Source organism: Lynx canadensis, chromosome D1 (assembly GCF_007474595.2).
Source record: "Lynx canadensis isolate LIC74 chromosome D1, mLynCan4.pri.v2, whole genome shotgun sequence".
Taxonomy (NCBI): domain Eukaryota; kingdom Metazoa; phylum Chordata; class Mammalia; order Carnivora; family Felidae; genus Lynx; species Lynx canadensis.
In genome coordinates this window covers 59,154,877-59,167,611 of record NC_044312.2, presented here as the reverse complement: position 1 = coordinate 59,167,611, position 12,735 = coordinate 59,154,877, and the positions used below count along the sequence as shown (strand labels likewise).

Below are 12,735 nucleotides of genomic sequence, written 5' to 3'. Positions count from 1 at the left end.
CCGGGGGAGGTGTTATGGAGTCTTGGCCATCCCCTTGATCCATACCTGGGATATGGGGGCAGGAGACACTGTCTGGACACACAGACAAGGTGACGGCTGCCAAATTCAAGCTAACAAGGCACCAGGCGGTGACTGGGAGCCGAGACCGGACAGTGAAGGAGTGGGACCTCGGCCGCGCCTACTGTGAGGTCCAGCCCTTTCCTCTCCCTCCCTACCTGCTGGCACCCCCAGGCCGGGTCAAGAATACTTCAGCCTGTTCTCTGGGAGTGGCTCCAAGATTCATGGGCATTTGGGGTGAAACCTCCCAAGGCCTGTCCTTCTCTATCCCCCATCAGTGCTTTTATTTCTGCCTGGTTTCTTGGTGACTTCAGGCTTTGGGCTGGGAAGCAGAGGATCTGGGTTCTAATTTGGGGAGGATACTACCTCTCTGGGGCTTCTGGGCTTCCAACAACCCTTTTCTGAGCTAGGGCTCTAATCCTTGGTCCCCAGGCTCCAGGACCATCAATGTCCTTTCGTACTGTAATGATGTGGTGTGTGGGGACCATGTAATCATTAGTGGCCACAATGACCAGAAGATCCGGTTCTGGGACAGCAGGTGATGGGCATGGGCTGTGGGTGGTCGAGGCATGGGACAGGCATCTTGTGTTCTCTTTCCTTTCTTTGGACATGGAGCCATGGAGGCTGTGGTGGCTTGTCTGTGCTGGGTTTGGCCCCTTGGAAGCTCCACTGCCCCTGGGGACCTGTGCCACCGTTTTAGTGGCTCTTGGTCCGACTGCTGGACTCTGCCTGGGCCTTGCCAACCAAGCCCCCTTTCCACTTAGTTACCGCTTTTTAATCAAAGGGAACAAAAGTTTTCGTTGTTTTTTAAATCTGAGAGCTCAACACTGGGCTTGGATGGTTTATAAAAGCCAGTGCTGGAGCCAGTGCCAGGCATGCCTGAAGCTCCTCCCTGGTGTATGGTGATTGCCGCGTGAACCCCTTTGCTCTCTTTCACACAATTAAAGGCAACTCTCATTGTTTTCCCTCCAGCACTTATTTTAGTGACCCAGGGGTTTCGAGGCCTCCAGCTTTGAGTCAAAGGCTGCCTAAGATTTTGTTGGAGAGGCTGGCTGCAGTGGGAGAAGGGAGATTAGTCAGTGTCAGCCCTGGCCCCAGTGATATGACAACGGGGCACTTCTGGACTCTGTTAACCTGCAAGGAGTGGCCCGGGTGGGCTGCTTCTTATCCATGCTTTTGTCTTTGCTCCTTAGGGGCCCCTGCTGCACCCAGGTCATCCCTGTGCAGGGTCGGGTCACCTCTCTGAACCTCAGCCATGACCAGTTGCATCTGCTTAGCTGTTCCCGAGATAACACACTCAAGGTCATTGACCTTCGTGTCAGCAATATCCGCCAAGTGTTCAGGTACCTGCCTCGTGCCCACTGACACTGTGGCTTTGGCTGGGGCAGCTGGGTCTCTCAGCCCTTGTTAAGGGTCCTTCTGGACCTGTCAGCGGGGGACCCATCCTGGAGGCCCTTCTGGACCAGGGCCCGCTGAGGTGCCCAAGCCCTTGATGGACAGAGGAAGCTCTTGAAGCTCCTGGCCAAGGGCAGGGATTGGCAGCCACATTCGTTCTGACCCCTATCTTGTCTGTCTTCAGGGCTGATGGCTTCAAGTGCGGTTCTGACTGGACCAAAGCTGTGTTCAGGTATGTCTGTGAGAGCACATGCCTGTGCCAGAGTGTGCCCCATCTGATCACGTCTGTTGGTGTCTGCGTCATCACCTCTGATCATTTCTTGCTTGTTCTGCTGTGGCAGTCCAGATAGAAGCTACGCACTGGCAGGTTCCTGGGATGGAACCCTTTACGTCTGGGATGTGGACACTGGGAAGCTGGAGGGCAGTCTCCGGGGATCCCACTGGTGAGCATAGCTACCACCTGCCCAGGGCCAGTGCCATCCTGGCCCCACTGCTGCTAAGCCAGTAACAGGTTCTGACGTGTTTGGGACCCTGGAGGCCCTAGTCCTTGTCTCACACCTTCCACCCCCCAGAGCCCTTCTTGTTCACAAGGTGCTTTCTCATGTGCACGTGGGTCCATCTTCACCACAGCCCCGTGAGCCCACTTTATAGGTGAGGCAGTAGGCTCAGAGGGAGCCTCAAGCTGCCGGCATCCCATAACGAGGAGCGGAGCCCAGCCTGCAGGCCTGGCTCCTGATGCCTCCCTGAAGCCTGCCTCCCCTCTCCTCCCCTCCCCTCTCCTCTCCTCAGCACTGCTGTCAATGCTGTGGCCTGGTGCTACTCTGGGAGCCACGTGGTGAGCGTGGACCAGGCCAGGAAGGTTGTGCTCTGGCACTAGTGCCATGACTCCTGCCTGGGCTGGAGCTCTAGTCGAAAGCCCGAAGCCAGAGGACAGCTTCCCACTGCTCGCAGGGCTCCAGAACCAATGGGGGTGGGGATAGGGTGGAGGTGGTGGTGGCCTTAGGGCATTTAGTGGTGAATAAGGCCTGGCAGGACCTGGCCTGTCTGTCGAAGAACAAAGTGCGTGTGGGGGGTGGGGGGGGGGGGGGGGCGGGTTAGTTTTGTTTGTTTGTTTGAAATCTCTGCTTCTTTCGCTGACAAAAGTGAAAAAAAATTGCATCTAAACTGGTGTCTGCTTGCCTTTTTGCAGCATTCAGGTAGCAGAGAGATCTTTGGGCTGGTGGCTCCAGGACACCTGTGCTTGGCTCCCTTTCCTCCTCCTGCACAGAGCTGGGGCAGAGCCAGTCTGGCCTCAGTGCTGTTCATGTCTGAGGAGAAGGCATGAAGAAAGGCTCAGAGGCGACAAAGGGCAGTGGCTCTTGGAGCCATGGAAATTTCACCCTTGGTCCAGGCTGGTCCAGAGGCCAAGCCAATACCTTGGGTCCTCCTGCTTCAGGAGGGTAGACTGAGCTGTGGAGGGGCCATGGGAGTTTGAGGAAGGGAGCAGGGGAAGCAGCCCAGAGGGGCTCTGGTGGAAAGGGTTCTAATAAACTAGAGAGTGAGGTCAGGTACTTAGTACACCAGGCCTGCCTTTAGATGGGGGCGTGTTCTTGCTCCAGAGGCAGAACCCTGAGTGAAAGGGAAATAGCCTGAGTATGTCTGTGTCTTGGGGAGGGCCCCCATGGGCTGGGCCTGGGTTGGGGCTTGTTGGCATGACAAGCCTCTGTGGTACTCAGCAGACCCGACAGGGCAGAGCCTGCACACCCCAGTTCCTTTGTCAACTTCAGGTATGGAGGAGTCATCAGCAGGACAGCCATTGCCAGTCACAAGGCAGTCACAGGAAGAGACCTTCGTCCCTGAGTGATGGAGCCTTACTTTTGGGATTCTGCCCATCTGAGATTCAAAGGCTTCAATCCAGAATTATCGGTTTTCTCCTTTATCACCGTAGAAAGTCTCCCTTGGGGGGCCTTTGCCATTTCCAGAATTTGGAAACCATTCCCAGGATGAACAGCAGATTGCTGAGAACCTGAACTCCACAGCCAGGCTGTCTGGGTTTGAATCTCAGCCCACTATTTAGTAGAGTGGTTTTGAGCAGGTTCCTTAATAACTTTGTGCCTTAGTTTCCTCCTCTGTGAAATGGTATGCACCTCAGAGGTTGTTAGAAAGACTCAATGTGTTGGTATCTGTGAAGCTCCTGGCACGTGCCAAAGGCTGAGTGTTGATTGAATACCCAGTCTACACTCTGCTGACTCTCAGCTCACTCACTGCTCTTGGCCCAGCTGTCCCCTGAGCTCTGGGTGACATACCCACCTGCCTCCTGGACATCTCTCCCCCTGACATAAGTGTCTCTTCCCCTCACATCCCACATCCTCTGGCACCTGGAGCCTCTAACCTGGCTGCAATGCAGGCCACCTTCTCCTAGTCTCATCTCTCCTCCCAGAACCCTCTTTGCCAAGGCCGGAGTGACTTTCTAAGATGGCATGCTCACAGGTACAACCCTCTAAAGTTCCCAGGCTGCCTGCAGAGAAGCTTGACATTAAATTCAAAGACCTTAGGAGCCAGCCCGTCGACCTCAGCTGCATCTTCATTTCCTTGCTACTCTGTTTTACACATGGACTTTCCCTCTGCCCAGAATGTTCTTCTCTCCCACCCCAGTTCCAATTTGTCTTTCGGATCTTCTCACTGAGAGCCTTTGCTCATTTACCAGGCTGGCCAGGGGACTCCTCCATTCTTGTGTTCATTGGTGTCTCCTTCCCTCGGGAGCTCTTGGAAGATGCCAGCATGGGAACAGAGTATTCCTTGAGATTAGGCCTGGCACAGAGAGGGTCTGAGAAGTGTCTATTAAATGGCTAAACTCTCTTACTCAAGGACTCAGTAAACTTAACAGTTGACGCTGGGAGTGTAGTATTATTCCAGCCTGACTCCTGAAGGCCTGACACTCTTCCCATCCTGTCCCAGCCCTCTTGTCCTGGCTTCTGGTGGCCACCAGGAGTCACCAGCTGCTTACTGTCTGCCAGGCCATTCTCCAGTCTCCTGGGATTCATGGCTGGAAAGACCAGTGCCTCCAGTAACCACCATTACTTACGTGCTCATGTGTCAGGCACAGTGCTCTGCACTTTTCATGCAGTAGTTTATTCCTCCCAACCTCCTGGTGGGGTATCTCTCATACGTGATAAAATTGACAGGTATTATGTGAGGTCATACAGCTGGCACAGCTGGATTGTGACATGTATATGTATGTTTTAACAAAGTAACATTTTGAGAATCTGGGCTTCCATTTACGCAAGATCAGGGCATCTTCCCCCTGCTCCCCAGTGCCCGAGGGGTATGTGCTCTGTCCCCACCATTGGTGGGGGATTCTAGCTTTGTGTATCCTAAATCCCTCCCTGCATCCTCTCTTCTGTTTTCCATCTGGGCCCTGGCCACCTACGCCTGAGTCTGGAGGGTCAGTGTCCCTTGAAGTGAGGGACATGCAGCCCCCAAAAGTGAAGTGAACTTGAATCCTGGGAGGCCGTTACTGGCTACACCATTTGGGGGCTGGTACCTCACAGGACTGCAGTGAAGTCTACTTAGATAATCCAGAAAAGGTGCTCAGAGATGACTTAACTCCACTCTAGGGCCAGCAACCCCTCTGCTCCCCGTAAGCCTTTCCTTCTTTGTGGGGCCACTCTGATAGCACCCTTGGAGTGCTCACCTCAGGGAGCACATGTGTACCACAGCTTACTTGGAATGCTTCTGGAGGAGCCAGTCTGGAAGGCCAGCCACAGGCCAAGGAGGTGGGCGTAGCTGGCAAAGACCGAGCAGGGGAAGAGCTCAGAGGAGAGTGGTTGGGAAGGTTGTACCTCCATCTAGTTTTTGAAGTCTCTGGTGGGGATAGAATCCAGGGGCTAAAAACCTCTCTAGGCCTTTAGTATCCTCCAGCTCTCCAGTCTGCATACCTTGCAGGTTTTCAGTACTTGGGCTGCATGCCTGAGTTGGGGTCTCTAATATCAAAACTGGAATACCCTTTCTCTTGCTGTGCACATGGATTGAGGCCCAGAGAGGAGCCAGGGTCTTGTGCAGGGTCATAGCAGAGCTGGGGTAAGGACTCAGCTGATTCCTCTTTTCTGAAAATTACCCTCAGGTTCTGCAGAGAGGAGCTGGCCTGGTCTTCAGATACCCAGTTCTAGGTTCTGCTCCGAGTGGTCTTTCTGAAAGACCTTGAGCAAATCGCGGTGTCTTCCAGGGGAAGGATTTTCCCCATCTGTGAGACTTCCTGCCCCACAGCTCTGGGCCTCACAAAAGATGTCACAGCTCATCCCCGGTGGGGGGGGGGGGGGTTCTGTAAGCCTGCCCTGTCCAATCTCAGGCCTCGGTGAGCCTGAGACTAGACAGCAGCTCCTGCTGCCTCTCGGTCATCTCCCTGGAAGACACACCTCAGCTGGAGTCTGCTGTTCCTGACTCTCCCCTACCAGATGTGAGCCCCCTTGGTGACAGAGATGAGATCAGAGTCACTTATGTCTCCAGTAGACAGAACAAGACCTGGGGTGGTCAGTTTGCTGACTGGACAAATAGGAATTGAACAGAGGTGGTCTTGGCCCTTAGAAAGTTTTCTGGAAGAATCTTGGTGGCACCAGGTATGGACCCACCTGTGAGAGTTGGCATACCATGTCTGGGTACAGGCTTGTTCCCTTTCTCTGGACACACATCTTGTCAAAAATATTTTCATTTTATCTGCTCAGTATTTTTGTTGATCCTCCTGGATCTTAAGAAGCAGTTTGTATTGCCTTCTCATTCCTACTTTACAGATGAGGAAAGCAAGGACTAGAGAGGTGAAGAGATGAGTCTAAGGCCACAGCTAATCGAGGTGGCCAGGGACCTGAATATGGGCATTCTGACCAGGATCTCCCTATGCCCCTCACAGGACCAAGGGCGTGACGAGAACAAGAAGGCTGCTTAGGTGTTTAGCACACAGTGTGGAAAGGGTGTGAACCCTATTTGTGGGTCCATCTGTTTTTTCAGGATTACACTCCGGGAAAATATTCCCAGACTAGAGAGCTCTCAGAAACAGACATGAGAGAAGTACTTCATTTGTTGTTTTGGCCAACAGGACCAGGGGAAAATGGTCCAGGAACAGGATGCTCTTTGGCATTCACAGGGTTCTTGGATCAACAGTGACAGAGCAAACAGGGAGAGTCTAGGAGGAAACTTAATTCTGGTTGTGTCAGGTTGCAGGATTTCAGGACAAATTACAATTCTCCCCCTTCTAAACTAAAATTTCTAGAACTTGGTTGTGGTTTTGTCATAAAAACCTCTTTGTAATGAGTAAAATAAACGCAAAGATTCCAAGCAGCTAGATTTTGTTGTAAAGCTACTCAGTTTAGTTAATCAGGCAGTAATTGGCTCCATAACTGAGGGCTGTGGCTGGACCCCGGGCAGCAAGGGAATAGTGCAGCCCAGGATGTGATTACAGCCCAGAGGAGGGTTTGCTTTCTCTCAGTGGACAGTCCAATGGCTTGAATTTTCTTTTTAGTTTCTGGCCATCCTGAGAAGTCTGTGTGCTCGGTTCTCAAATACTGTGACCTTTTTGTTTGGTGTTTTCATTGTGTCTAGAAACTGAACTCATCTAGCAAGAAGTGTTGGATAAGCCCTTAGAAATCATTCCACTCCTTTCAAAGCTGGGGATGCAGCGGCCCAGAGGGAAAGGTCACCCATCAAGTGGTAGCAGGGCTAAAGCCAGCTGACATCCTCCCACTTGCATATCTGTCTGGTTTATGGGTGTGGGCTAGGGTCGAAGGTCAGAGAGGAAAGGGTTCCAGGTGATATGCGGTGAATCTATGGCTTCATTGCTTTACAGTTAGTTCCTCTGATGACGGAGGCCAAAATTTAGCTGTGATGCTGGGGTGGGGCAATTAGCTTAACTCTGCCCCCTTATCACAGACTAAGCCCCTGCTGCCAATAGCAATCTCAAATGTGAACACCTTTCATTAGCAGGGGAAGGCAGAAGATGGAAAGGGTATTGAATGTGGTATTTAATACCTACCTACGTGCACCTACCTTCCCTTGACAACCTTGTTGACTATGAGGCTGGAAGAAAGGAGCTCAGCTGTAGATCACTAAAGGTGGGGGAGGTGATGGCGAGGAATATTGGTGTTTGGTGGTGACCACCTGTGCTACAGACTTGAGGTATCCTTCTTGGATCCACAGTGTTATCCTCAAGTTTCCATGAGGATGTTGAGGCTCAGTTCCCACAGTTGTCAAGTGAGAGCCAGGACTGAACTGAGACCTTCTGACTCCACAGTCGATGCTGTTGTCTCTTATGCTGCTGGTGGGAGTGTTAACAGACACAATCATTTTGGAGGCCAATTTGGCAAAACCTAACAAAACTAAATGTCCATATAGCTTTTTTACTTTCAAATTCCATATTTGGGAATTTACCCAATATTTTTACTGGAACAAATTTATAAAGAATCATGTACAAATATGGTAATTTCAACTTTCTAACAGCAAATGGATGGATACAACCTAAACATCCATCACTATAGGAGGCTTAAAATTGTGATATATCCAAACCATGGAGAATATAGCCTTCAAAAAGAATGAGGTAAACCTACTAAATATATAACCCCACATATGTAAAAAGGTAATGTGTACATGTATGAGTTTTATGTACAGAAAATGTCTGGAAGAATACATATTGCATGTGCCCAGCCCTGGGAAGAGGAGAGCTGTGGGGCCCCTCCCCAAACACACTGAGCCTTGGTCCTCGGTGTGGCTGGCTGGCAGCCAGAGGGACTTAGCCTTTAACTGGGAATTCACTTCCCTCTCTATCTGTTTTATGGTTTAAAAAAGGAGGGCCTAGGGATATCTTTATAAAAAAGCATTGTCTATTTGGAAGGTCTATTTACCTAAATCTTTTTATAAGGAAACTTAGAAAACTTAATTCCATTTTTTTTTATTATTCAACATTTTATACATAATAAATACAAACTTTTTACAGCCACTGTAAAGAAAGCACATCTGCACAGAGGCACTCCCTCCAAGCCTGGCCCTGTGCACTGTGATGCTTGATTACATGTCCTGGAGGGAGGGGTTCTTTTTAAAAAGGAGGCATATTTTTACAACTTTGTTTTTTTAAAATAAAATTAGCAGCTCTTCCAAAAAATATTTTAAAATATAACAAAAGATTTCAAATAACTCTCTGAGAATGTGGAAAATCCAGATTCAAGGACAATTTGGCTAGCTAAAGAGAGAATACAAGACTGGGTAGCGAGAACTGCCTGATTTAAGCACTTGGAAGATTTTGTAAAGTGCTTTGAAGATTTTTAACATGTCAGAGAACTTTAAAATCTTAAAAAAACACCCTTTTAATTTCTTTTTTAAACTTAAGAATAAGTTTGATAAACACAAAAAGACCTCAAATAGATCAACAGGTTAAGAAATGCAAAAAACGAAACAAAAACCCCAAATTACGGAGAAGACTCGTCGCTGGGTACTGTCACTGAAGTGATCAAATGACTAACTGAAGATTTCTTCAGCTACAACCTGACTTTTGGTCAAAAATCCCATGGGGACATTTGGCGAGCATTTCAAGTTTTAAAGATTCTTAGGAGGGATGGAGTTTTCAAAGCATAATACAACTTTTAGATCAAATTCTGCAAATCTGATTTCTTAAACAAAAACAAAAACAAACCAACTGGCAAAATCCCTTCGTCCCTAGGTTCGGCACTCCCTATCTTCCACAGGAGGTGGAGAGCCGACAGAGCCCTACCCTGGGCCACCTGCCACCGTGAGCTTGCTAGCCTGCGGAGAAAGCTACTCTTGGTTCTCCTTGCGACATGGAGAACTTGTCTTTTCCTTATCAGTTTGCACTTGTGCAGGGTGTGCAACCCTTTAGTCCTTTTCCATGAGAAGCTGGTTTCCATGAGCCACAGGTTGTTCCTCCTAAGGAAATATGTCAGGTCAGTGGGACCTGGGAAGCTGCACTTTCGTGGGGGGTGGCCACCGGTCTAGAGCAGCCACAGGCTGGCTGTCAGGACTCGTGCACTGGTTTGGGAATAAAATGACGCGAGGGGCCTCCCCAGCAGAGAAGCTCAACAAGGCAAGTATGTGTCCCCAATTTACCTAGACACTCAGATTCTAAAGGTACTGGTCAGAAGAATATATGCTGCAAAAATTAAGATGAAAAATACCCAAATACAAAAAGAACATTAAATCGGCTCATTTCAGATCTGGAAGTTCCATTTCTGCTTCAGCCGCAGCCTCCTTTCTATTAAGTCTATGTGATGGACAAGATTTGGCTATTAGTTCAGCCCCTCCATATTAGCTCCACTAATACTAAATGAATGCCATAAATATTAATACAAAGGACACTGTTACTGTTTTAAATCTGTTAGTTGTGGAAGAGATGTGCATTAATGAAATTGGCGATAAACTCAGGGCAGTCCACTTTTTTCCAATAAGGTTTCACTTTTCTCGGTCTGGGGACTAACTGTGGGGAGGAGCCAGCCTCTCCTGAAATCCCTCCTTCTAATTCCTTACGTAGCCAACATGATCTGATTAAACTCAATCAGACGAGCAAAAGCCGCTTGAAGAAAGATGAGGATCTTTGCCACATCCTTGTGGCCACAGTAATATACTGTACGAGTGCACATGATCAGTTTCTCTGTGACCGTGCCCTGAGTGAGTCCTGGTCTTGAGTCTCATATAAAAATGGACCACTGTTAGGCATGAGGGCTGTCCTCCTCTGCTTCTAGGGCCCGCTAGGATTTGTGCTATGGTAGGAGAGATGACATAGAAAATGACAACAAAAAAAGGCACAAAATATTCAAAACGTGGGAGGAGTCCACCAGGCCACCCGGTCACATAATCCTCCTTGTTTTTGCTCCGTTCAAGAGTCATCATCATGCAAAGGTGCCTAAAAAACAAGAGTGGCCAAACGCCAAGCCTGGCCTTGATTGTAACAGTAATGGATGGGCAAACCCATCATCACACCAGTGTGATTTCCACATCCTCAATCTTCTCTGCTGGCCTTCGGTGGTTCTGTGTAGGTGGAGGGGGAGCTGCCCGGACCTGAGCAAGGAACAAATACATGGATTGTTAGCTCCCTGATTCAGTGCTTGAAGCATCCAGACCCCAACCAGTCATTTATCCACAGACATGGGTACCCCAGGGGTCTCACAAATGCTCTTAACATGAAAGCGTGTGCTTCCAATGTAATTCTATTTCCCACACCAAGGAGTTAACTGTTCTGATGAAATGTGGAACCCACAAATCAGGGTCTTGCCTAGGCTGAAAGCTTCGTGGGCACAAGAGTCACTGTAGCTCCAAAAGGCTCATCCAAAGCAAAGGCCTGGAGGTGGAACCCAGAGAGAGCAATGCTTGGGGAACTGAAAACCTTTTGGCCTGTCTTGGAAGGAAAGCTGCAAGAGATAAGACTGGAGATGTAGCTTGGGGTGAAGTCATGAAGAGCCTCATTAAGCCACGCTAAGGAAATCTGAGCTTTACTCTGTAGGCAAAGAGGAATCTTTGGTGGAATTTTAAACAGCAGGAGCAGATATGTGAAAGGATGACTAGGATAATAGTTTGGAGAAAAGAGTGGAGGGCAAGAGTGGGCAATAGTGTAGGTAAGAAGACAATTTAGGAGGCTCTTGTAGTCATGTGAATGAGAGTTGATGTCAGCCTGACCTAGGAATTGGTGGGGGGGGGCATGGGAGGAGTGGGGCAGGGAGGAGAGAAGTGGGAGTATTTGATAGAGGTCTCCAAGATACATGTGGCAGGAATTGGTGATGACTTTGTGGGAGGCAGGGCTAGAAAGCTATCAAGAGTGAGGTCAGAGCAGTGGTAGAATGGGGGTTCCACTCACCAAGCAAGGCAATATGGAAGGAGTGTGTCTGGCAAGGTGGATAATTAACTCGTTGCCGAGTTTTGGGGCTTTGGTACATATACAGTGAAATGTCCACAAGGCTGAAGCTCAGGGAAGAGACTGGATTGGCAGTTATGAGACTAGGGGTTGTCAGTAAATAAATGGTTATCAAAACCATGGGAGTAGATGAGATTGTACAGGGAGAATGAGAGTGAATTTAATGACTTCAGGAGAAGCAACCCATGGACAGAACCCTGAGAAGCATCAGCAGAGATGGGCTGAAGTAGAGAAGCCCATACAGGTCAATGAAAAGGAAGGGCCAGAAAGTAGAGAGCAAACCAGGAAAGGGCAGTGGAACAAACTGGCTCACTTCTCATTCTCACTCTTATCCACCAGTCTATGTCACCATCTTGCTTGAACAAATGCTCCAGTCTTGCTTGAACCACTGCTCCAGTCTCCTAATGGCTCCCATGTCCCTTCTGCCACCTTCCATTCACTCTCACTTAGAAGCCACAGCAATGTTTCAAAATGGAAAACCAGTCACATCACTGTCTACTTACAACTTTGCAATGGCTAAGAACCAAGTCCTTAACAAGGCACTCAGTACACATCTGCTGAATTAGCCAAAGGAAGTGAGTGGTTCAAGGAATGGTGTCAAATGCTGATAAGCAAGTCAAGGAAAATAAATGTACTGGATGAGTGTGGGAAAGTTATCTTGGAAGGGCTGTTTCACAGTGAGGTGGTGGGGTAAAGTGAGGGATGAGTAGAGGTGATTATTTGTAAGAGATTCTCCTTGAGAATAGAAGCTCTTAAACCTCAAAAGGACATGAAGTATATCTCATTTCATCTCTGTGTTCCTCACAGAGAGAAATATAAGCTTGGAAAATAATTTATCAATAAATGTTTGCTGGAAAAAAACTGCTTGTTTCACACTTAGACCACTTTAATGCTTGCTATAATTTAAATACACCTTTCATAGCTATCTCACCATAGCTCAGTAAAAAAAACTACCAGTCTAGACTAGACCTTCCAAGATGTGTTGAGTTTTTAAAAAATATTTATCTTGAGAGAGAGAAAGAGAGAGCACTCGAGCAGGGGAAGAGGCAGAAAGAGAGGGAGAGAGAATGCCAAGTAGGCTCTGCGTGATGCTTAACTGACTGAGCCGCCCAGGTGCCCCTGCATGTATTTTTACAGACTTCATTTTCAAGAGCTCTTTTTATCTTCCCAAACTCATATGATCCTTGCGAGAGGGAATCAGCATAACACAGAGGCCACAGGGAAACATTAACTGCTAACTTTCAATTTGGAAGAACTGCATTCTATAACAGGTAAGATAAGAGACTTACGGGTCGCAGTTTGCCATATGAGGTCTCAGGAGTATGCCTTGGTGCCTGTGAGCATCCCGGCGATTCGGTATGGAAGCTGTTTTCTAAGGGAGGGAATCAAGCAGCTCGTTTTAT

The 12,735-nt window shown here is 48.6% G+C and overlaps 2 protein-coding genes across 12 annotated transcripts in view; one reads left to right on the top strand and one right to left on the bottom strand.

Annotated features, from left to right (window-relative positions):
- The window catches only part of ATG16L2 (autophagy related 16 like 2), a 34,287-nt gene that overhangs the window by 12,218 nt on the left and 9,334 nt on the right, over positions 1 to 12,735 (top strand). For 5 of the 11 annotated variants that reach the window (XR_003972284.2, XR_003972285.2, XR_003972286.2 and 2 more), the window contains exons 14-18: positions 63 to 183; positions 490 to 595; positions 1,251 to 1,400; positions 1,637 to 1,684; positions 1,794 to 1,895. Coding sequence is in view for 7 of the 11 variants with exons in the window: in XM_030331960.2 (XP_030187820.1) it covers positions 63 to 183; positions 490 to 595; positions 1,251 to 1,400; positions 1,637 to 1,684; positions 1,794 to 1,895 (527 nt within the window). In the remaining 4 variants the exon portion in view is untranslated. Of the gene's footprint in view, positions 1 to 62; positions 184 to 489; positions 596 to 1,250; positions 1,401 to 1,636; positions 1,685 to 1,793; positions 1,896 to 2,241; positions 2,533 to 2,641; positions 9,103 to 12,735 lie in introns of those variants that run through there. The other 6 variants (XM_030331956.2, XM_030331957.2, XM_030331961.1 and 3 more) reach the window with 3 other exon arrangements.
- The window catches only part of FCHSD2 (FCH and double SH3 domains 2), a 295,613-nt gene continuing 291,249 nt past the window's right edge, over positions 8,372 to 12,735 (bottom strand). Inside the window, 2 exon segments of the mRNA XM_030331955.1 lie at positions 8,372 to 10,482; positions 12,622 to 12,704. Coding sequence (XP_030187815.1) covers positions 10,399 to 10,482; positions 12,622 to 12,704 — 167 coding nt within the window. The 3' untranslated portion in view covers positions 8,372 to 10,398.